General features: G+C 41.7%; 1 protein-coding gene across 3 annotated transcripts in view; it reads right to left on the bottom strand.

The window, feature by feature from the left end:
* The window catches only part of ADCY2 (adenylate cyclase 2), a 441,756-nt gene that overhangs the window by 98,049 nt on the left and 319,827 nt on the right, over window positions 1-23,880 (bottom strand). For all 3 annotated transcript variants that reach the window (XM_070476469.1, XM_070476467.1, XM_070476470.1), the window contains 3 exons: window positions 21,192-21,272; window positions 12,240-12,309; window positions 9,451-9,548 (listed from right to left, as the gene is read on the bottom strand). In XM_070476469.1, coding sequence (XP_070332570.1) covers window positions 9,451-9,548; window positions 12,240-12,309; window positions 21,192-21,272 — 249 coding nt within the window. The remainder of the gene's footprint in view (window positions 1-9,450; window positions 9,549-12,239; window positions 12,310-21,191; window positions 21,273-23,880) is intronic.

Raw genomic sequence — 23,880 nt, 5'->3', positions numbered from 1 at the left:
TGTGATACACTATATTAATAGAATAAGGGGAAAAAAGCCTCAAATGATTATCTCAATAGATCAACATGACAAAGTCCAACACCCTTTCGTTGTAAAAACACTCAACAGACCATGATGAAAGGGATTTTCTTTCTCCTGATAAAGGGCATCTATGAAAAACACACAGATAACATCATACTTAATGATGAAGGACTGGACGTTTTCCTTCCAAGATCACGAGCAAGAATATATGTGTGCCAAGGCTGCATCTATGGAACACTGTACTGGAGCTTCTAGCCAAGGAAATTAGGCAGGAAAATGAAATAAGAAGCACTAGATTGGATAGGAAGAAGTACAACTGTCTCCGTGTGCAGCTGACATGATCTTGTATGAGAACATGACATCACAACCTGAGATCCAGAGCTCTGTGACTTGCTTCCCTGGGGGGGCTGTCAACTGCTCCAGTCCACTGCACATTGGTACTGTTGTTGGGCTGGATGTAACTCTCATCCCAGCGAACAAGAATTGCCATGATCAAAGTCATGGTTGGTCAAAAGTCCTTAATTATAACCATTTATCCTGCCTGTTCTATCAAAAGAATGTTCAGGCTCATTAAGCATACCGAGTTGTTTGTGTAATGCAATCAATTTTAATTAACATTCTGGTTGCAAAGCCTTTTCTTTTTTCTTTTTTTTTTAACTTACAGGCATAATTGATCTATATACTCACTGAAAAGCAAACTCGACTCTCTGCTATCAGGAGACAAGAAAAATTACACTTTTTAGTGGTAATTTTTGACTTAGGCACTTTAATTCAGTGCATTGTTACAATATATGGAAAAGGCTATTTGAGACAAGGTCCTTTCTCCTTTCACTTTTTTCCTTCAGTTTATTTTACTGCTTACAGGGGGTTAGTTCATTGCTTACAGGGGGTCTTGACAGAGAGAGGAAGCATGCTTGCTGACAGAAGATATCCAGCTTGCTCCCCCCAAGACTGATATAGACTCTCTTATCAATGCTCTGTTCATATGTTATGTGGTATTTAGTTAGGATAATAAGAATAGAGAGGGAAAAAAAAAAACTATTAACTATATGTTAGCATGAAATAATAAAAATCTCCCCCTCTCTTTTTAAGTGATAGGTGATAGAATCTCAAAATAAAAAAGAATTTGCTAAAAAAAAGAAAAGAATTGAAAGGTGAAAAAGGAGACAATGCATTTAAATATTCATCACCATTATAGATTATTACAGCCTCTCTCCAATAATAGGACTTAGCGGAATTGACATGTTCTGGCCACTTGAAGGTCTTGTGATGCTGGACAGGGAGAAGGAGTTATACTTGGCAGAGTAAAGTGTTTCCATTCCATACCAACAACAAGGGCCAAAGACTTGAATTTTCTGAAGGTCCCATGGTCTTCTCTTTGTACACTCCTTAGTTGAGCTCATCTCCTCCCAGGTTTATAAATACTACCTATGTGTTGATCTTTCCAAATTATAACTTTGTCCATCCTGACTCCACTCACGAACCACGGGCTCTCACACACCCTCCCTCCCTCCGTGAAGCCCACCTCCTGGATGCTAATATTAACACGCACACACACGTCTTCGATGCTCTGAACCGAGCCCTTCATCCTATGCTTCTCTCTGACTTGCTCCTTCCCCAGGAGTCTCCCACTCTGTAAATGGCTGTCCAATTTTTCCTTGTTGTCCAGGCCAACAACACAACAAACAAACAAGACCCTATAGAACTGAGGTTTCTCTTAGCCTTCGTCTCCCATCCAATAGCAAGACTTCCCTCATCACTCTTCATAACATGTCCCAGAATTGGACCACTTTTTACATCTCCGTGACTGCCCGGGTACAAACCATCTCCTTATATGGTCTTCTTATTTCCACCCATCCCCTTCCAGAGCATCAAGAACAATACTTCAGGCACAGCTAGTGCCCGCCCTCCGCTGATAACCTCCCAGGGCTTCCCCTTACACTCAGCATTCAGCCCAAAGCTCTCCAGCATTCAGTCAGCCCTGTGGGGGTAATACGACCTACTGGTCTCACTGCTCTTGTGATGCCATTTCCACACTCTCCCTGGCTCACTCTGCTCCCAACCCCTGCCTCCATGTTGGTCCCTGAACACATGTGTGACCTCCATCGTCTAGAATGTTCTCCTGCCAGATACTCACGCTTACCATTTCAATTCATTCAGACTTCTCTTCCACGTCACTCAATCCGTGATGCTTTCCCTTACAGCCCTCATCTGAAACACCACCTTCCCTCCCTCTACAGGACCCTGTCTTAATTTTTCTGAAAGCTTATCACCACTGAATTATTAATATTTGTTTATTATGTTATTGCTATGCCTCTTCATAGAATTCAAGCTGTATGAGGGAAAGGATTTTTGGGGTCACTGTTACTTCCCTGGCATCTCTATAACCAAGCCTGGTATATGGTAGCTTGATACAGAACTGTTGGGTGATTCCATAAATGATGGACTGAATGCATGCATGAATTTCTCATGAATTTCTATTTTTATTACAAATGTTCAGAATATAGCCCAGATACAAAGTATAAAGTATCTCCTAAGAATTTCTCTTTTTGATAAAAATGCTCAGAGTATAGCTCGGATACAAAGTAAAAGTGTAATGGCTGGTTTTGTTGAGTAAAGACACACTTAGCCTCCTTTTTATTGTCACTGTCCCTCAAATCTTACTATATCAGTGACATACAGGCAGCCACACACTCCTGGAGTGAGCACTGATTCCCACAAAATGCACTTTTTCTTGATAATAGAATTTTCAGATGGGTGTCCTGTTACACGTACTAAAGGCAATATTTTCCAGCTTCCCTTGCAGCTAGGTTCACCCAGGTGACTAAGATCTGTCTTGGGTTACAGACCAAAGTGTCATAATGTATCTTCATACCTCCTGGGAGGTATCTTCAGAGATGACAGTTTTAAATGCCTTTTGCACTCTGCTTCTGGGTCTGTTCCTCCATCCTATGCTCCACACAGGATACTGCCATCTTAGACAGTGAAGAAGAGGACCAAAGTCTAGGGAAAGCAGAGTGTGCTGGAGGGACCCAAGGTCCCTAGGGAATCCAAGAAACTTGTGGTCTTAGATTATGGGGAGGGAATGAAACCATTTGGAGAAAGAAATGACAACCTACTCCAGTATTCTTGCTTGGTAAATTCCATGGACAGAGCAGCTTGGTGGGCTGCAGCCCATGGGACTGCAAAGAGTTGGACATGACTGAGCAAGTGAGCATGCTAAACCATTAACTTCCATTCAAGCTAACAACAATGAGGCATGTCTATTCAGGTTCAGAGGCCCTGAATTCAGAGTAAAATATTGTTCACTTCAGTAAAAGCTACATGGTTCATTTATCTTGGACAGTGAGAATGATCTTGTTTCATTTTTTGTTTGCTTTCTTTTCTTTCTTTCTGTTCTCTCTTTTCCTTTCCTTTCCCACCCCTGCCCCCCACAAGACTAATATCCACTGCATTAAGATAATGCAAGAAGCAACTCACTTTCATGATATTTAGTATGACCGATGGCTTAATGGGTAAAGAATCTACCTGCAATGCAGGAGACAAGGGAGATGCAGGTTTGATCTCTGGGTCAGGAAGATCCCTTGGAGAAGGAAATGGCAAGCCACTCCAGTATTCTTGCCTGGAAAATCCCATGGACAGAGGAGCCTCTCGGGCTACCGTCTGTGGGGTTGTGGAGTCGGACGTGACTGAGGGACCGAGCACAGTGTGGGGGCCCACAGCTCCGCTTGCCTACCAAAGCAACACTGCCTTCAAAATAGGCATTATTCATCATCTGTGTTTAGAAAAATCAAACTCTTCCCTATTTGTTTCCTTTTTGAGGATAAAAGCAAAATAAAAATGACTCTTTTGAAATCATTATTAAATCATTAAAGAGCATTAATTACTGACATGAGTAATAGAATGCATATTAAAGAATCTCAGTAGAAATAATAGTTCTAAGATGTTAAGATTGTAATTCGCTATTAATTTTCTTTAAGGAAAATGTCATTATTCTTGATTTTGCTTGGGTTAATGAAACACATCATATTTCACTGAACATTATTACAAAAAAATCATTCTTATTTTAATAACTGCTATGACTGATTTAACATAATCTATTTAGTTTACAGACAATATGAATGAAACTACTAAAAAAGGCAAAAATTCCTGCTTGATCATTTCTGACCTTTTAAGATAGCTCACATTTCTTATGGGCTTTCCAGGTGGTGCTAGTAGTAAAGAGTCTGCTTGCCAACACGGGAGGTGTAAGAGATGCAGGTTTGATCTCTGGGTCAGGAAGACCCCCTGGAGGAAGGCATGACCACACACTCCAGTATTTGTGCCTGGAGAATCCCATGGACAGAGGAGCCTGGCAGGCTACAGTTCATGAGGTCACAAAGACTCAGACATGACTGAAGCGGCTTAGCACACAGGCACACCACATTTCTGATAAAGTTATAGTACAAGGCAGACAGAAATGAGAGAGCTCCAAAAAGAGGAGCCAGCTAATAATTTAATTATACATGCTTAAATCCCAAGACTAGAGCCAGATTGAAAAATTATGGGTCCAAAAGGGATGATGGAAGGCCCTCTTTCATGAAAACACTTCCCTTTACCAGTCCTTCCAAGATCACTATCAGTTATTCATTCACTCAGTACATTATTTGTTTACTCACTCATTTCAACATATCTCTCCTGTTTTTCAAAAAACAGGCAGTTTACAAAAAGGAGAACAGACAAAATAAAATAAAACTATAATCCAGTGTATTTGAAAACAGTGAGGGCATGTCAGAAAAAGTGAAAAGCATATTATCTCAATACACATGCTTCATAAAGTATAACAGACTTATTACTTTTAAATAGACACACTCAGAGCAAAGATGAGAATACCCTAGATACACAGAGGGAACTGAAAGCTGATGCTGAGAGGTGTTGATGCTAAATGGCTTGGGAGGAACCAGGGGCAGACATGTGCCATAAAGTTAAGTGTGAGATTTAATGTCAATGCAAGGTTGGTGATGCTTACAGGATTTTCTTAATGGAAAATTAGTACTGAGCTCTTGAATCAAGTCAGAAGCATAAAGTGCTATCCTATCAGGAAACGGGAAACATAAAAACTATATCCAACTAATTTGCAGGGACACTGACTATGTAGGGTCCCAAATGGAAAAAGAGTAACCTTGGAAAACTTGAGATCCCCAGTTGTGATCCATGTTAAGGGGCTAATCAAATGCACACGACCTGTTCAGTGAAGGAACCTAGACCTAAGGATTTCAAAAAAATACTGTGGCTTGGAACTGGCGAACCCCAGACATACCTGGCAGAGATACAGTGAAAACTTATCACAGTGATGCCTTCACAACTCAGAAAACATGAGATGACCCAAACCCTTTGTCTGATGAACTCATAGCTAAAATTATAGATGACCCAAGAAGACACACAGCCATGAGAGGGACCACAGCAAGAGTAAGTAACAGAATTCCTGCATTTGTGAAGCATAAATACCAGAAGGAGACATGTGATAATTTCATACAATATGTTTAAAATCTGAAAATAAGAGGAGAAAATATATGCATAGGCAAAATGGAGAATTATAAGAAAATCTCAGATAAAATGTCGCTCAGTCATGTCTGACTCTTTGTGACCCCATGGCCTGTAGCCTGCCAGGCTCCTCTGTCCATGGGATTCTCCAGGCAAGAATACTGGAGTGGGTTGCCATTTCCTGCTCCAGGGGATCTTTCTGACCCAGGGATTAAACCCAGGTCTCCTGCATTGCAGGCAGATTCTTTACCATTTGAGATATCAGGAAGGGAAGGAGGAAAATGGGGTGACAGAGGATGAGATGGTTGGACAGCATCACCGACTCAATGGACATGAGTTTGAGTAAACTCTGGGAGACAGTGAAGAACAGGGGAGCCTGGAGTGCTGCAGTCCGTGGGGTCACAGAGAGTCAGACACAACTTAGTGACTGAACAACAACAACAGATAAGAAGTAGATTTCTTAAATATGAAAACATGATCACTGAGATTATAAACTCATTGTGGATGAAATATTCACCAGAATGCCTCACAAAGAAGTAAAGAGGTGGGAACTTTGAGGGAAAATTGCAGCACCTGGAGCACAGAATGGACAGTGCAACAAACAATTAAAAAGTTTCAGGAGGAAAGAATACACAAAGGAGGAGAAGCCACATGTGAAGTGAAAGGCTGAGGGTTGGTAAGAACTCAGCAAAGACATCATCCTCAGGTGGAAAAGAAAGATCACATCTGGTCACTTAGGGAATTAAGAACCCATGCATATCTAGAAACAATATAGTGAAAACCAAGCCTCCCTCCCTATCCTCCAAAAAACAAACCTGAAAAGCATACAAAGAGGAAAGACCCATTACCTATAAAAGAATGCAATGGGGTTGACAGAAGACATTCCTTAGCAACAACAGAAGCTGAAATTCAATGCAATAATATCAAAATGCTAAGGGAAAATAAGAATTTTATACTCACACTATTGTTCAAGAGCAAATTAAAATAAAGCAGATAAAGACATTTTAATAGAAACAAAAACAGGAGCTGCCACTACTCATAGATATTAAATAAAAGAACTAATAAATGTTACACATCAACAAGAAGGAAAATAAACTTGAAGGAAGAAGTAATTTTTACAAAGCAGTGATGAACAAATAAAATGATAAAGAATGCAGGGAAGTCTAAATAAATACTGACTACAGTTACCATCTGGAACTAAAATTCTAAGAAATAATTACATGGAAGAGACATAATGATTAACTTTATAATTTATTAAATTAAGAAGTGTTAAAATTTCAATGGCAATTATAGAAAGAAAAACATATAGGATCCCCCTTCTCGCTCCTCTCTCTCTCCATATATATATATATTTCCCAACCAGTAAAGGAAAAGTAAGAATAAAGCAAACTTGATCAATCCTTTAGCGGTTAAGAAGATGGGGGATGTGAGGTGTGGAGGAAACCAAAGGAAAGCAGAGTAAACAAAACATAAAATAAGAGAGTAGGAGTGAGTCCACAGGCATCAATAAAAGAATCAAATACAAATGGAATAAACTCACATTGATATACAAAAGACATCAGACTGAATGAATACATTAAAAAAGCAAAAACACAGTAACAACAGACACTGTTTGCAGGAAGCAAACCCAATGAATAAAGTCCCCAAGAGCACAGAAACGTGTATAGTCAGTATGATGCAGGCTCAACATTTCTGATATACGGATTGCGTGCAAATGCATTTCTATTATATTATGTTCTGTATTTTTCTGTGTCTTTGTAGTATTTCACAGCAAGAATTTTTAAAAAGAAAAAAAAGAAAAATTAGGATATTAACATGAAAGAAAAATGAAGGAAAAAGACAGAATATACTAGGAGGCCAGTATTGAAAGTGTAGGTGTAAAGTTTCCCTGTGAGAGGCATCCAAAGACCTCACTCTGAGCTTTCTAACTGCCAACACAAAAAGGGAACTGTAACCCGCACCTATTTCACAATTCTCATGCTCAAAATCCAACTTGTTGCTCAAGAGAAACCCAGTAATTTGTAATGATGCCCAAGGGAACGAACTTTGATGGGTTCTCATAAAATAATGCAACAGAAAAGAGACAGAAACTTAAATAAATAAAAGCAAAGACAGAAAAGACACCAACTTGTTTTTTTCTTTTTTTTAGGGGTAATTCCACAAAATGTTTTCCGCAGTTCCTGGAAGTCTTTTCATCTTTGTTTTGGCATCATCTTTTGTAATGCCTTAGTCACTTTCTCCTCTCCCAGCAATCAGGGATAAACGTTGTCTTAATTGTGATGTAGAAGATATAAAAACACTCATCCAATAGGAAGATGTAGCAAATGAATCCCTCTGCTTTAGAAATAAGGGCCCGTCCCCTTGGTGATACTTGTTTCAGCCACATCACTGTTTGCATGCCCTGCAGTCCTGCTGCTCAATAAACCTTGTCTGTGAAGAGCTTACTTTATTAGCATTTTTTATTTCCAGTGGAAAACTGACAGGTTCACCTTGGCAGATTCCACTGACGATTGTGTAAGTCTAAAGGAAGAATTCACAGAACAAATTCATTCAATGCTCATTGATGGGGGGAAGGGGATGATCAGGTTCACCACTTCTAAAAGGGGGCAGGTAGCTTTGGGATTGTACACATATAAGTGATGCTTTGCCTTGTATTGGCTCGGTGCTCGGAAAAGCATCCCATGGGGTACGGAGGGAAAGGAAGACCATTTCTTTCTAGTTTGCTCAGCATGTTTGTGAGACAAACTGTCACCCTGCTGCAGCAATTCAAGTTGCCCACAAATGCTGGCTGCACCGCTGAAGTGAAACGCAATCAGTCAACTCACTCCAGGCAGGCCGAAAATGATAACTGTAGCCTTTACAAAAAAGGCAATGATGATAGGAGAGAAAATTTTTCTTAAATTTATTTCTAATCCCCAGTTATTAAAGATAGACAGAGTTTTCCTTTCCTTTAGATTTCATGATGAGAAAGAATAGGTCAGTTGACCTATTATGAAGCACTGTAATATCGCACTCATTAAGATTTCCTAGTAGCTCAGATGGTAAAGAATCTTCCTGCAGCGCAGGAGACCTGGGTTCCATCCCTGGGTGGGTAAGATCCCCTGGAGAAGGGAATGGCTACCCACTCCAGCGTTCTTGCCTGGAGGATCCCATGGACAGAGGAGCCTGGCGGGCTAAATTCCATGAGGTTACAAAAAGTTGGACACCACTGAGCGATTAACACTTTCACAAGATTCAAGAGCAAAGTCTATGGAGGAATCCTAGAGTGGCTGGGTTTTTACCAGGAGGTGGTGAAGTGGGAGCTCTGGTCACTCAGTTCTCCCATCTATACACAGGGATCTCCTGGGAGACTGCTGGACGGCGACTCATAGCAGTCAGAGATGGCGGAGCCGGTGGGCTTCAGGGAGCAGAACATGGAATCGGAATGGACGCTGGCCAAACTGAGCCCAGGGCAGGCTCTGTCTTCAGTACACAATAACGTTTGTTTATTAGAAACAATATCTAGTAATTCCGCTCTTTCTGGGTAAAGGTATTGGGTTACATTTCTTAGACGTGGGTATCAGAATAATATGGAAATAAAGTGAAATGATTCTATTTATTTAAAAAAATCCCTGTAAGGTGAATCTACAGGGCCACTTTGAAAAGTCAAAATTACTATAACTAAGACACAGGGGCCCTCAGCCTCACAGATCCTGAATTAACCTCCCTAGCCCCACACTGTCTCCCATCCTGCCCCCCACCTTCCCCCTACCCTTGTTACATAAGTGCTCTGTTGGGAAATGCTCATGCTCTTGCATACAGTATAACTGAGTCTAGTTATCCTCTATACAGTATAACTTTAGTATAGCTGAGTCCGGGGGAAAGGCACGCCCCGTGACATCCCCATGGTGAACCGCATGTACTTACTTGGGTAAGACCAGGACCTGCACGATGAAGATGCAGAAGAAGATGAGGCAAGCGCAAGTCACGTAATACTTGAAGGCCGGCAGCGCGGTGGCTCGGTACTGAGGGGAGAAAAGAAATCAGGAATGACGGTCCTCCGAGAGAAGGGCTGAAACAAGCCCCCAGCAGCCTAACTGTGCCCGGTTCAAGCATCACGCTTGCAGGGGGTGGCAGAAAACGAGCTAAGGACAACAGCTGTTCATCCCTGACAATGTGCGCTTCCTCCCTGCAAACGAGCTGTGAGAGGGACTCCGGAGCACGGTTTTTACCAGTCGACCTGTTCAGAAGCCCATTTAGAGGTAACTGAAGCCCTCCAGCAAGGAGACAGAGCGCCTGGCCAGAGACACGAGAGAGCAGCCTTGGTACCAGGAGCGAGCGGGCATCCTGGCTCCCCTGAGGGTCTGAGTTCCACGGCTACTTGGGGAAAGCAAGTGGCTTTTCATAGAGGGGTACTTGACTTTGAAGAGTATGGAGGAAATGCAGTTTGCTCGTTTTATTTATCCATTTTACTCTTTTATTGTATTATTGAGAGGTGGTGAGTGAAGTTACAAGACCAGACCAGCAGGCTCCACTCTCCATGAACATTTGTTGGCCCGTCTGGGCCGGGCTGTTGGATTCTTTCTCCTCATGCTGCGGAATCGGCTGGTCCACATGGCTTTCCTCAACATCCAGGATCGTAAACTGACCAGCGCAGCTACCCGCCCGAGGCTGCCCCTGGCGAGTTATGCAGGAAACGCCAGCCAGCCTTGCACTCATGATGACAATGATCCGTCACATGTCCCCTTATACTATGTGATGATCCGCCAGGCACGTGCAGTGCTTTGAGTGGACTGAGTCATTTCATCCTCAACAAAAACTGCCTGCAGCAGGAACTATTACGGTCCCTAGTTTTGGATGAAAAAAATTTCGAACCAGGATGACTCATGAACATTCTCAGAAAGACACACAAGCACAGCAGGATCTCCACCCAGGGGGACTGGCTCCCGAACCCGGGCTTCCAAACTTACAGCTCCTCCAAAAGGGTTCTATGATAAAATTTAAGGAAATAAGGTTTTTTGTGGCAAGCCTACCAAAACCCCCTGAAACAATGCTGCTGGCAAGCTGCATTAGTGTGTCCGCACAGACTGTTTCCCGTTATCGGAAGTTAGGTATGTATTTTGGGGGTTTAGCCTCTGGGGTTTTGGTGCAGATAATGGATCTCTGGGTTGTCTGGCTTCTCTTCTTTGTCTTGCAACCTTTTAACCCTCCTGCTGGCCTGCAGAGAAGGCTGGGGGCAGGAGGGCAAGAAGTGAGCTTGAATCTCAACGCTGTCTAAAGTCAATCTCAAAGGCAGCCTCTGAGAATACACCAGGGAAATGTCAGCACACGCTGCATGTTTCAATAAACATCACTTTCTATTTACTAGAATATTCCTTTGGTTGCTTTTGTGACTTCAGAGCCAGGGTAAGTCACAATGCTGATGAAGAAACTAACATAATTGCTGAAACGTGATTATATTTTATGTATTCAATTATGCCCTTATCTTCTTTCTCTGGGCCTGTGTAGAGACATGAGTTGGAATTTCCTTGTGGTATTAATAAAGGAAAAGGACTTCTATCAGGAAGGAACTAATTTAATGTTTAAATAATAAGTAGTCATTAGTCTCCAAATTCTTTGATAACAATAATAATAATAAATTGTATCAAACATCAATTTGCTAAACTGTCTGTAGTCAAAGTTCCTGACTTAGAAGCAGAAAAATGATCTTCTTGACCACTAACTAGTACAAAAGATTGCTTTGGCATCACTGTAAAATCCAACCTTGATGAGCTTTGGAAGGAATTAGGAATTTTGATATTTGCTATATCCTTTCAATATCCATAAAACAATGAACGAAATTTTCTCAATGAAGTTTTAATATCTGGGCTGTGACTGTTGCCATTATTATAGTAGCTTTTGTTCAAACTAAGACTGTAATTACAAAGCAAAATGGTACAAATGACCTCTACCCTGCTCTTTTTCTAGATCAACATGAACAAAAGGCAGATGAATAAGGCCAACCTACAACAGTTGTCCTTTCTGCAACAATAATTCATTTTAGCAAATCCTGGTTTAAGCTTGACTTGTACAAATTATGTCTGCTTATATATTTGTGCCTGAAACAGCTCTACTTTAGGAGTCATAATGTGAAAGTATTTAAATGTACCAAACGTTAAAAGTTTGGTATTTCTAACTCTCCCAACCAGGGGTTCATTCTTCTCATACTCTTGTAAAAAGTTAAAATAATTAGTATTGTCAGAAGGGGTTTTGCTTTCTTTTAAAACATTTATGTCTAAGAAAATGTCCCACTGAGAAAGCAAGATATTGTTTTTTTGGTCACACTGCATGGCATGTGGGATGTTAGTTTCCCCACCAGGGATCAAACCCACACCCCTGACACTGGAAGCATGGAGTCTTAATTACTGGACCGCCAGGGAAGTCCCAAGAGAGCAAGATATTAACTCCTTCCCTTCCCTTCACCCTACATCTCACAGATTATCATTAACTAACAGGAATGTTCAGAGAGGTGACGAGCCAAAGACAGAAACCTGGTAACCAGAAATGTGGTAAAACAAAACTTGCACAGAAGAACCACAGGAAAAGCTAGAAAGAAATCTGATATGGTTACAGGCAGTTTAAATGTCACGTTAAAAAACATGAATATAAGTTCATGATGGAGTTTTTAAAAGCTAATATTTTGGAAAAATTATTTTGAAGAAAAAAAAATAGCTTACTTCTTTTTCTAATATTTTATTGTAGAAAAGCAATGAGATTCTCTGAATGTCTTCGGACTTGAGCCATTGCCTGGAAATAAAAAGGACAGACATATCATTAAAACCAAACCTCCAACCAAACACCTGGAACTTTTTTAAAAAAATGACTTGCATTCTTCTTTTTTCATATTGCCAAATAACTGGAATATGGAATCTAGGTTTGTTAACAAGATCTGCAAATGTAATATTCTTATTCACACACTGCCTTCCTTTGAAAATTTTATATTGCAAACCAGCTGTCATACCAAATTGAAAATCAAGTTATCCAACTTAAATAATTGGGGAGATAAGTCATTAAAACTCAAGTACATCAATGAGTTTATTTGCTAATGTTTTACTGAAATCATGTGGTTAGTTTCATCTCCTAAAAGGGTTTGGTTCATAGAGGAGCACTATTTTTCTCAGTTTATAGAAAGCAACTCATCACAGAGCATCAGAAACATTTAGAGTGGCTTCCAGGTCTGGGCAAGAAGACTTTACTCCTTTCATGCTTACTAAAAATACTTTCATTGTCATATTTTTCATTTCTGAAAGGTAAAAAAAAATTGTGCTTGAACTGTTTTCAAAAATGGGTAAAAATACTAACAGAAGAGGCAGTCAGGTCAGATCACTAACATAGTACATTGATGCCAACATAAACACACACATACATAATACATATATACATCTCAGATGTTCAAAAATAAAAGTTACATGAAGTAAGCATTCTGACACATTGACTTACTATGAGAAGTCTGTTTTGAGAAAGCAGTTGAGGTAGAGAAAGATCTTAAAGACAAAACCCTTCACCAGAACATCAAGTATAATCCCTGGTTAAACAGCCACCCTGGTGTATGATCCAGCAAGCTGAGCATAAAATGTCTGGTGTAGTCACATATTTTGGAAATAAAATTAACATATACCTTATGAAATAGAGCTAAGTGAAACAGAGAGATACACATTGTTACAGTCATGAGTATAGAAATATAAGAAAAATTGAAATCAATGCATCAAGAAAAATACCTAGAAATAAACACTAACAAAATAAATTACCATCTAGGTTAAGTCATAACACTTTGGGCATTTTGACTTCTACCTGTATTTTCTGATTTTCCTTTAGAATAAAAACTTTTATAATTATAAAATAATTACCTGAATGACATGCATCTGTGCATGTAGTATATATATATATAAATACCTGCATATTTATGTATATGTCTACAAGTACATATAACAATACAGCTATATCTACATCTATACCTATATATCTGTATAAAGGGAGATATATATATATATATATATATATGTGTGTGTGTGTGTGTGTGTGTATGTATTCTTCTGGAGATAAAATTATATTTTTTGTATATAAAATTTTATACCTGTGCAAACAATGACCAATTCCCATGAATTCCTACATCTCTTTGGATTTTGATTGTCTGCAACATATTCAGAAGATAAAGATAAATGGGGAAGGTCTTTGAGGATCCAGGAAGAAAGACCAAGTGACTGTCATGCATTATTTTGTAATGACAGGGACAGCCACGTCCCGACTTCAGAGTCAGGTTTCAATGTACACTGAGGTTTCACAGGACAGTTAACAAGCAAGCTAACCCAGACCAGCCCATCTGAGGAGAAGCATCTCCAGGGCTCCCTGGAGATCCACATGCCCAGGCCCTCTGGACAGTTCCAAAGATGCTCACAGCTCATGCATCACCATGAACTTGAGTTTCCCAGGAGACTAAACCATAGCAGTGCAGTTTCAGCCGAGGCCCAGAAGTCAGTCATCTATTCCAGAATGACTGCCATTAAAAATGAGAACTCTAAAAATACTTTTGGATTCAAGGTTATAAGCTTTACATATCAGGGAAATAAACTTTTTCCTTTTTAGTATTTCTTATGACTGTACCAGTGGCAGAGATCTGTTATTGCTCTCTTTTATGGGGCTAGTTGGAGGAATCAAAGGTTGGTTACTATTAGAAGGAGCAGAAAATAAAATTTAAGATAGATTTTAACTGTCCTCATTTTTAGAACCCTGTATTCATTATGGATATCAAACTATGAATAATGTATGCCAAGAACTTATTAAAAAGTTTTTTTTTCTTTACTGAGAATGAAAAATCCATTTTAAAAAAATGCTTGGATAATATAAGCTTGGAAATAAAATATGAATGAAATTTATAAGGCGGAGATAGAACCAGCTCCTCATTAGTGGGGCCCCCATATTTCTACATTTTAGTCACCTGTTTGTCTTGTAGGTGGACAGGACGTACTCAAGATAAGATTTGGCTTTCCTTTTGTCCCTAGCACCTACCATAAGTTCATAAGACTTGATCCCTGGATGGAAGCTTGGGGAAATGACTGAATTCCAATTGTTGATTCTAGGAATTTGCCCATTGGAATCCTGGCTGCACACTAGTTGTGTCACTGAACAACTAATTAGCCATGAGGCCATTTTGCTACAATAGATAAAATGGTTGATTCACAGCTTTGGATTCATTCCACTAGAAGATGATAATATATCAATCCTAACAGATCCTTCAGTGAGCAGTCATGTCTCCCATCCATCAAAACCAGAAGTTTACCAAACTAAGGCAAATACATAGAAGGCAGGCCAGTAATCCGCAACAGTCTCCAGGAACATTAATTGTTGGTTCTTTGACGTCTTTAGACACAACAGCTTGCTTTCTGTGCTGTCTCTGCCAAACTTATCATGCAACTGAAGTCGGAGGCAAAGAAGACTCAAGCTCCTATCCTTCCCAGCCCCCAAATGAATGGCTGTGTGATTGCTAATGAGTACAAATTTCTGAAAGTGGTGAACACTTTTTTGCTGTTTGATAGTGAACATGATGTAGACAGAACTGTGGTATTTGGCACAGGACTTGGTTTAGATGATTTGGGGAAATATAAGCACTGGCCATGTGATGGGACATTTCAGTAGAGTCTGGGTACGTCTCACCAGTGATACACATTACACATGTTGATGAGAAATAGCAGCATCCCTCTGCTCTACTCCCAGCGGACTCTGAAGGCACTTAGAATTACTAGCCTGCCTTTTATGCATTTGCCTTAGTTTGGTAAACTTCTGGTTTTGATGGATGGGAGACATGACTGCTCACTGAAGGATCTGTTAGGATTGATATGTTATCATCTTCTAGTGGAATGAATCCAAAGCTGTGAATCAACCATTTTATCTATTGTAGCAAAATGGCCTCATGGCTAATTAGTTGTGCAGTGACACAACTAATGTGCAGCCAGGATTCCAATGGGCAAATTCCTAGAATCAACAATTGGAATTCAGTCATTTCCCCAAGCTTCCATCCAGGGATCAAGTCTTATGAACTTACGGTAGGTTGGCCAAAAAGTTCATCTGGTTTTTCCATAACATCTTGAATCCCCTGCAGCAAAGAAATTTAGGGTGAGAATACGGGACCCACGACTATCGCCTGTCCCTTTCTTTTCTCCAGCAGGTCGGGTTTGGCCAAAGGCTTCCTCCATGAAGCCATAACTAATGGGCACATTCTTTCTTGTTTGTCCTCACCATTAAGGGGGGTAAATCCTTTCTCACGAGCCTCATGCCTCTGGGGGTTCTCCACGGTGGCCTCTGTTCTGGTTACTGATTTTTCTAGGAAATTCAGAAATTTATAAATGTAATCTGGATATCTTGAGTAGCAAAGAGTTGTGTGTGCTGAGAAGGTCAAATATTTTGGGGAACTGGAATTACAGGGAGACAACAGAATGGAGAACGTGTGGTTTTCAGTCTCCTGACACTGTTCCTGACCCAGCTGGTCTCTGGCATGAAGAAAGTCAATTCACTCCTGGGCTACACAATAAATGAATTTCAATTAATTTACGCTAACTTGTTTTTGTGCTAGGCTGAGGTCAAGAAAGGAAATTCTAAAGAAGATCTTGACTTGAGCTCAGGGGCAAAGTACACTCACATCCACATGCGGCATTATTTTGGAACAGGCTTCCTGGGTGGCTCAGTGGTAAAGAATCTGCCTTCTAATGCAGGACCCGTGTGAAACAGAGCCTAGGGTTGGATCCCTGGGTCAGGAAGATCCCCTTCAGGAGAAAATGAAACGCAGTGCACTATTCTTGCCTGGAGAATCCCACGGACAGAGGAGCCTGGCAAGCCACAGTCCATGTGGTCACAAAGACTCAGACATGCCTGAGCACACGCGCACGTTAGCAAAGTGGATGCTAGAGGGAAGACCACCTTCCTCCTATGATGGACTGCATGTCTGTGTCCGCCGCTTCACATGTCGAAGGCCTATAAACCACGGTGTGTGTACCTGGAGATGGGGCTGCTAAGGAACTGGTTAGAGCTGACTGAAGTCCTAAGGGTGGGGCCCTGGCCCGAGAGGATGAGTGTCCTTATAAGGCCAGAGAGTCCACTCTCTCTCCTTCTCTGCACAGTCCTGAGGAAAGGCCACACGGACACACAGTAAGGGGGCTGCCCTGTGCAGGTCGAGGAGAGTTCTCACCAGAAGCCAACCATGCTGGCGTCCTGAGCTCACACTTCCAGCCTTCAGAGTGGGGAGAAAATAAATTTTTATTGTTTAACTCCCAGCCCATGGCATTTTGTCCAGCAGTGCCAGCTGAGGAACACACCTATCTATGTTTACAACATTGATTCTGAAGGCCTCAGTGGCCTCAGCTGTGCATTAAGGCCCTGGGTGAACCTGTGGCATTTGGGAAGGTGGGTCCATGAACCCACAGCTGAAATAAGTGGTTCTGGACAAGTGTTCTCTCACTGTGGATGCCTGATCCTTCCTTAGCCCTGGGTCTGCCAGTCATCCACCCAGGCATGGACTCCACTGCTCCATTCAGACACAATTCAACTTGACTCCTGCGTCCTTCATTGACTCACCAGCTTCTTTCATGTACCAGAGAGGCCCCTGTCTTTTCCCTTTAAACTTTTCACATGATCTCTTTCTTACTGCTTTTTTTTTTTAAACCAATTTGGAAGAACCTGATATGGTAATTCCATCTGAATATTAACTGTACAGCACACCCTTTATTATGATGAATCTTACAGGAGTGCACACTACTCCAAGAGACAAAGCTGGTGTTGGGGGGCTGGCCTGGTGGCCCCCACACAGGGCTTCGTCTCCCTACTGTGCACCTCCCAGAGAAGCTTCCAGTATGACCCCATGCTGCAGACCTACTGTGCATGACCTTCCCTCTGACCTTGCTGCCAACAAAAAATTGTCACTTGCCACCTGCTGCTACAAGGATTAGGTCAGTGGTCACTGCAGTCGCTGACCTTCAACACACCCTCAAAGAGGTTCAGGGCACAGATCAGGAATGAGGCCCTCTGTGCTCTGAGAAAACTGCCAAAGCAGGCCTTCAGATAGATATTCTCAGGAGAAGGTTAGAAAATCTTTTCAATCTTCTCAATTTTTTGCATCTTCTCATGTCTAGAAAAGCACTAGAATTGCTAATGGGGACATCTGCTCTTCATGACTAACAGAACATTTTGCCAAATCGTGTGCTGGATTGCATGTATCCCCCTTTCACCAAAGTCACACATATACTGACCTCCTGCCTGTCCTCTTCGAAGCAGTTCCTTAGCGCTACTAAGAGGCTGTCTCCTAGGCCATGCATGCTAAGTGCTTAGTCATGTCCGACTCTGCGACCCCATGGACTGTAGCCCACCAGGCTCCTCTGTCCATGGGATTCTTTCAGCAAGAATACTGGAGTGGGTAGTCATTTCCTCCTCCAGGGGATCTTCCTGACCCAGGGATCAAACCTGTGTCTCTTATGTCTCGTGCATTGGTGGGTAGATTCTTTACCACTAGCACCACCTAGGAATCCCCTATAGTTCCCATTTTGCTAGAATAAAACTTAACACTCTCAAGTTGTGCGTATTTTTTTTCAGTCAATATCACCTACCCAGACTAAATCAAAAATCTCTTCTCTGAGCTCTGTCCTGATGGGGCCTGGCCATATCTGGTTTGGCTCTGTATAATTCACTTTTAGGATCTAACAAATCCTCCACACACCAGCAGAGTGGAGGTGATGACACAGTCACTGCTTAGAACCAACCTCAGCATTTCAGGCTGACTTCTCAGGGCAACCAGCTTCCCATTCAAGCCTCTTTACCCTGAGAGATTCCTGCAGGGGCGCCCTGTGTTCTGATGGTGTTTAAAACTGCACTCTGACCCAGGTGCATCCTGCAATCACACCTTGAAGCTTTCCCATTTTCTCTAAGTTTCCCCCAAGATTTAGCCCAGGTGCCACCTCCTCCAGAATACTCGAGACTCAGCCTCTGGGGGTGTCCTGCTCCTCTCTACCTGTCACAACCGTAGGGCATTAGGGCAGAGATCTCTCATCCCCTCACTTGGGGCTTTGACGGGTAACACTGTGATTTGGGTCTTGGGATGTCTGATGCCAAGCAAGTGAGGACAATGCTACCCCTTTAACAAATGCTTGCTAAATGAGTCAAGGAATGAACACTTTGAAATCTGCATACAAATCACTATTTTATGTCAATAGCAGAGAACAACTGAATGGTACATCAAGCCTGGAGTCCCTCCTGAACCGTCAAGGGAGAATCAAGTGAGACGGAAGAACATCTTATGGAAGAACAAGGGAGCAAGGGAGGTTAATGAGTAGGGGGCAAACAGAATGGGAGCGATGCTAATTAAAAAATAGGTGCATAACAGCTTCCAGTTACAAAATTTCCCTTTTGATCTTCCAGTATGGCGTGACTTTTTTGCCCATTTGATTTCTGAAACATGTTGGGAAAATCACAGCATAAGCCACTACACCAATGTTAACCAAGGCTTTAGAAGAGAACTGCACTGGACCACAAATGTGGTCACTAAACACGTATTTGAATACAAAGTGACACAGTAGAGACAGACAATTCACGAACAACCTTGACAAAAATAAAGCAAAGCCAATGATGTACTTTCTAACAATTCCTTTAGTAGGAAGGTTCTAAAAGGTGGGCACAAAAGCAGTTTAACAAGGTAGGCATCCTGCATGAAGACACGCTGAGGCTGATTTTATACATTCGCTTTTGATTACTATTAATATCATTGTAATTGGCTAAACTTTGTCAGGGAACAAGATTTCTTCTTCTGCTGCTGTGTTTTATTCCAGTGGGCTGCAGAGTAGTAACTGCTATTTCCTCCGGTTGAATGAATCTACACTGTGTGAGATCAGACTTCCCTGGGTTTTGGCTTCCAGTGCATTCCAGGAAGTCATCGTTCCTTAGTTGTGGGGTAGTGGGGTTCAATCAGGGTGGAGTTAGGCTGTTTTGTCACTTTGATCCTGGTACCGGCCAAAGCAAAGCACCTGTCCGGGCATTGTTGGCATGGCCTGCACGCTCTGCAGGTGGCAGGCTTTATGCGTTTGGAGTATGTGAAAGGGGCTAGGCAGGGTGCACTCAGGAGGCTGGCATATCCGAATTTTAACTCTAGCCTGACCAAGATACAGGGAGTGCCCTATAAACGGACCTTCAAGCTGTGAACTTTTAAACGAGCCTTCGCTTGTCCAGTCGTGTCCGGCGTGAGTGACATTGCAGCCGGCCCTGCATCTCCTATTGCTGACGACTCATCAGCTCTACCATCTCCCACCTCCTCTCGATCCTCTGGTCAGTAAATCTTCTTGCCTGTTCACTTGATGCCGCCCCTGTCCGCCAGTTGTTACAGTGCACTAGTGCACTTTCCAAGGTACTGTACTGTAACAGTCAATGTTTTCTTTATTTTCTGTGTTTGTTTTTACTGTATTATTTGTGTGAAAAGTATTATAAACCTATCACAGTACAGTACTATATAGCTGACTGTGTTAGTTGAACACCTGGGCTAACTTAGACGGACTTAAACAAGAGTGGACTTACGAAGGTGCTCTCAGAACAGAGCTCATTCGAAGGTAGGAGACTAACTGTACTTTATTGTATATGTACACAAACACACATATACACATCACATGCACACATACCCGCACTCATGTGATTCTTTCTTAAGTCCTGTAAATAATTTGCTATGAACACTTAAAAGTCACAGTCTAGAAGAGGCATGCCTTTTTCAAAGCTTTAATTTTGGGGACAGAATTCTAGGTGAAAAATCATTTACACTTCCCAGGAGTCAACTTTCATGATAAAAATTCAATTGGTTTCCGTAAGGATGAAAACATGTGCATAAAAGCTCTTCATTTGGATCTACTCAGGTTTTCACCACAATTTAACCCAACAAAACTTTATGGAGCATCTAATGAGTAGCAGGCTGCTTCCTGAGCTGCAAAGCTGCCCTCCGTGACTTTGGCCATGGAGAGCTCGAAGGCCACTGAAGGTAATAATCACTCTGTCCAGGCCATGGAAGTCCCCACCTTCTTTAAGTCCTTTATCCCACATTCCTGGACCATTTAAAACTACAACACCGATTCTTGGCTTCCTAGACTGAACAATTGTGCCCTCTAAAGACTCAGTCTTCTCCCCACTGCCTCCCTGAATTCAGATTCTAACACACAAGGCACTCTTTCAGCATTTGAACACAGGTGCCTCCACACACTCTGCTTTTGGGAGGCAGCGGAGGTAGGGGCATTTTGAATGGATAGTGTCACACAATAACAACTTCATGATTTTTCCATGTGGCATCTCTATTGATCTTTAAAAAATATCCTTACTGAACATATTAAGCTATAATTTTTCTCTCTCTAATAACCTATCTATTGCTCGTCAGTAATTTACTTGGGGAGGATTTATTAGGCAGGAATCAAACATTTTTTGAGATGAAATACAATGAACAAAAGCTATCATTAAGAATGATTGAGGTGAAAAGAATGAACTGTCTTAGAAACCTTGGCTTTGTCGTGATAAGTATGACAGAGTTTGGGGTGAAATTTTTTTGGAAAACATATCATTATTTTCAAATAATAGGGTTGAAATAATAGATGAAGGATAATTGAAGATGAAAAAGTACTCACTTTTGTGCATTGATTCCATCAATTGCTTGAATCATCCTTTCATTTAATTCCTCTTCAAATCTTTTCTTTTGTGACTTGGTTCTGTATGATGGAAGAAATATTTTGGGTAAGAATATTACTAAACAGTAAACTTGTGGTCCTATGATAGCAAAATCTCTGTCTGATTCTGCTAATTGAATTTTTTTAAAAAGGCAATTATAGTCTATATGCAGCCTTTTGTCTATTAAGATATAGTCACTTTGTGGATTGAATGAATTGGTTAGTTTTTAGCACCGTAAAATGTTCCTTTACCACTGAGTGAAATTAAAAAGCAACACTGAAAGATATGTACTTTGTGTTTGAGATAAAAGAGGTTTCTGTCCTATGAGATGCACTAGCCCTTGAATTGTTGCCTTTATAAACTTTATTTTTTGATAGAACATACTGGGTTTGGAAATTCCCTTGCAAAAATTTGGACTGGGACAAAATAATCATTCCTGTTTCATGTTTTCCTTGGTCAGTTTGCAAGAATTTGCAGAACTGTAGTCTTCTTTGAGACGTGTCAAAGCTTTTTTGTCTGTAATTAAATGTTCCTCAGTTTTTGAGAGTGCTGTTCACAGAAAACCCCTCTTACACTTGCAGACTACTCACTTGATCTCAAAGTGAATAATCTTGGGCCATAATATAAGATGCTTTGCATTTTATTGTGCCAAGACAAGAATGCATTCTCCAAGGTTAATCTGATAATTATCATGAGAATGATGTAAAATAAAAAATGAAAATAATATCTGTTTTTAAAAGTGAAACATCTGCTGCAGAGTATAAGCCCATCTGGCCCTTCAAAAACTGGCTTGAGCCAGCCTGCATCTGAATCCAGGTGCCCACAAGTCACCTAGCCCCATGGGAGCGAGCACAAGGCTTCCCTGTGTTGTATTTGGTTAAGTTACTCACTGAACAGACCTTCTACTCTGGCATAAAATAATACTCTTCCAATTTTAGAACTGCCTCTCTATACAGATGAAAACAGTATTAAATGTGCAATGTCATATTTATCTGTAATCAAATCTGGTGGAATTATCATTAATGAGACAGATGGGTAATACAATTATTACATCACTGTTGGTGAATTCCCACCTTCAAGTCCTAGCTTCTTTAAACAGGTCAAGGTTAGGTTTGGTCCCAAAACAGAACAATGTTAAGTGATCCACCTGTCAACACCAAGCTAATGGAATTCAGAGGTTTTAGCAAGCCAAATTCCAAGCTAAACTGGGAGGCAAATTAATTTTGATCTTTCTTTTAGAAAAAAGCCAGGCATCTTAGCAGTCACCGGGGATGGCGTATTCTCATTTGTGACTAAGGAGCTCCCTCTATTTTCTTTTTATCAGCCCTGTGCCTAGACTTGAGATTCTCGACTTCAACTTGGTCAAAAAGTTGAAATCTCTCTTTCACAAAGCGCCACCAAGTCTAAGAAGGAGCAGTGTAGGTGCTTCGAGGCTCACAGGAAAATTGAGCCCTTCACTCATATGTCTGGGGCTTAACGGTGGCACTGTCTTTGTGAATCTGTTTTAGGATTAGCTTAGATGATGCCAGGCTTCCCTGGTAGCTCAGCTGGTAAAGAATCCACTTGCAATGCAGGGGAACCTGGTTTGATTCCTGGGTTGGGAAGATCCGCTGGAGAAGGGAGAGGCTACCCAGTTCAGTATTCTTGGGCTTCCCTGGTAGCTCAGCTTGGTGAAGAATCTGCCTGCAATGTGGGAGAACTCGGTTCGATCCCTGGGTCGGGAAGATCCGCTGGAGAAGGGAGAGGCTAACCACTTCAGTATTCTTGGGCTTCCCTGGTAGCTCAGCTTGGTGAAGAATCTGCCTGCAATGCAGGAGAACCTGGTTCGATTCCTGGATTGGGAAGATCCGCTGGAGAAGGGAGAGGCTACCCACTTCACTATTCTTGGGCTTCCCTGGTAGCTCAGCTTGGTGAAGAATCTGCCTGCAATGCAGGAGAACCTGGTTCGATTCCTGGATTGGGAAGATCCGCTGGAGAAGGGAGAGGTTACCCACTTCAGTATTCTTGGGCTTCCCTGGTAGCTCAGCTGGTGTAAGTTGGTAAAGAATCTGCTGCAGTGCGGGAGACCTGGGTTCAATCCCTGGGTTGGGAAGATCCCCTGGAGATGGGAAAGGCTATCCACTCCAGTATTCTGGCCTGGAGAATTCCATGGACTGTGATGCCAGGCGGTAAAGAACCTGTCTGCCAGTGTAGAAGACATAAGAGATGCGGGTTTGATCCCTGGGTAGGGAAGATCCCCCGGAGGAGGGCATGGCAACCCACTCCAGTATTCTTGACTGGCAAATCCCACGCACAGAGGAGCCTGGCAGGCTCAGTCTAGAGGGCCAAAAAGAGTTGGACACGACAGAAGCGACTTAGCACACAACAGATGACGCCTGCGTGGTGCTCAACCCAGTACATGTGGCACATGGAGTAGCCAATAAATGCCTGTTATTATGCATCCTCTGTATTCACTGATTTTCTGGACGACAGTTCTTAACATATAAACAGCTTACTGGTCTCCGTAGCTTTGTGACCTCTGCTGAGAGGCTGTGCTTGGGGCTGATCATCTATCTCTAAGCAATTCTTAATTCACCAACCAGGGCCTTGCTCCTCAGGCTGTCAGCGTTTCAGCATTTCTGATCTTCCTGCCTCTGGGCTCCCGTTGGC

Source organism: Odocoileus virginianus, chromosome 14 (genome assembly GCF_023699985.2).
Source record: "Odocoileus virginianus isolate 20LAN1187 ecotype Illinois chromosome 14, Ovbor_1.2, whole genome shotgun sequence".
Taxonomy (NCBI): Eukaryota; Metazoa; Chordata; class Mammalia; order Artiodactyla; family Cervidae; genus Odocoileus; species Odocoileus virginianus.
This window is presented reverse-complemented; position numbering and strand designations above follow the sequence as displayed.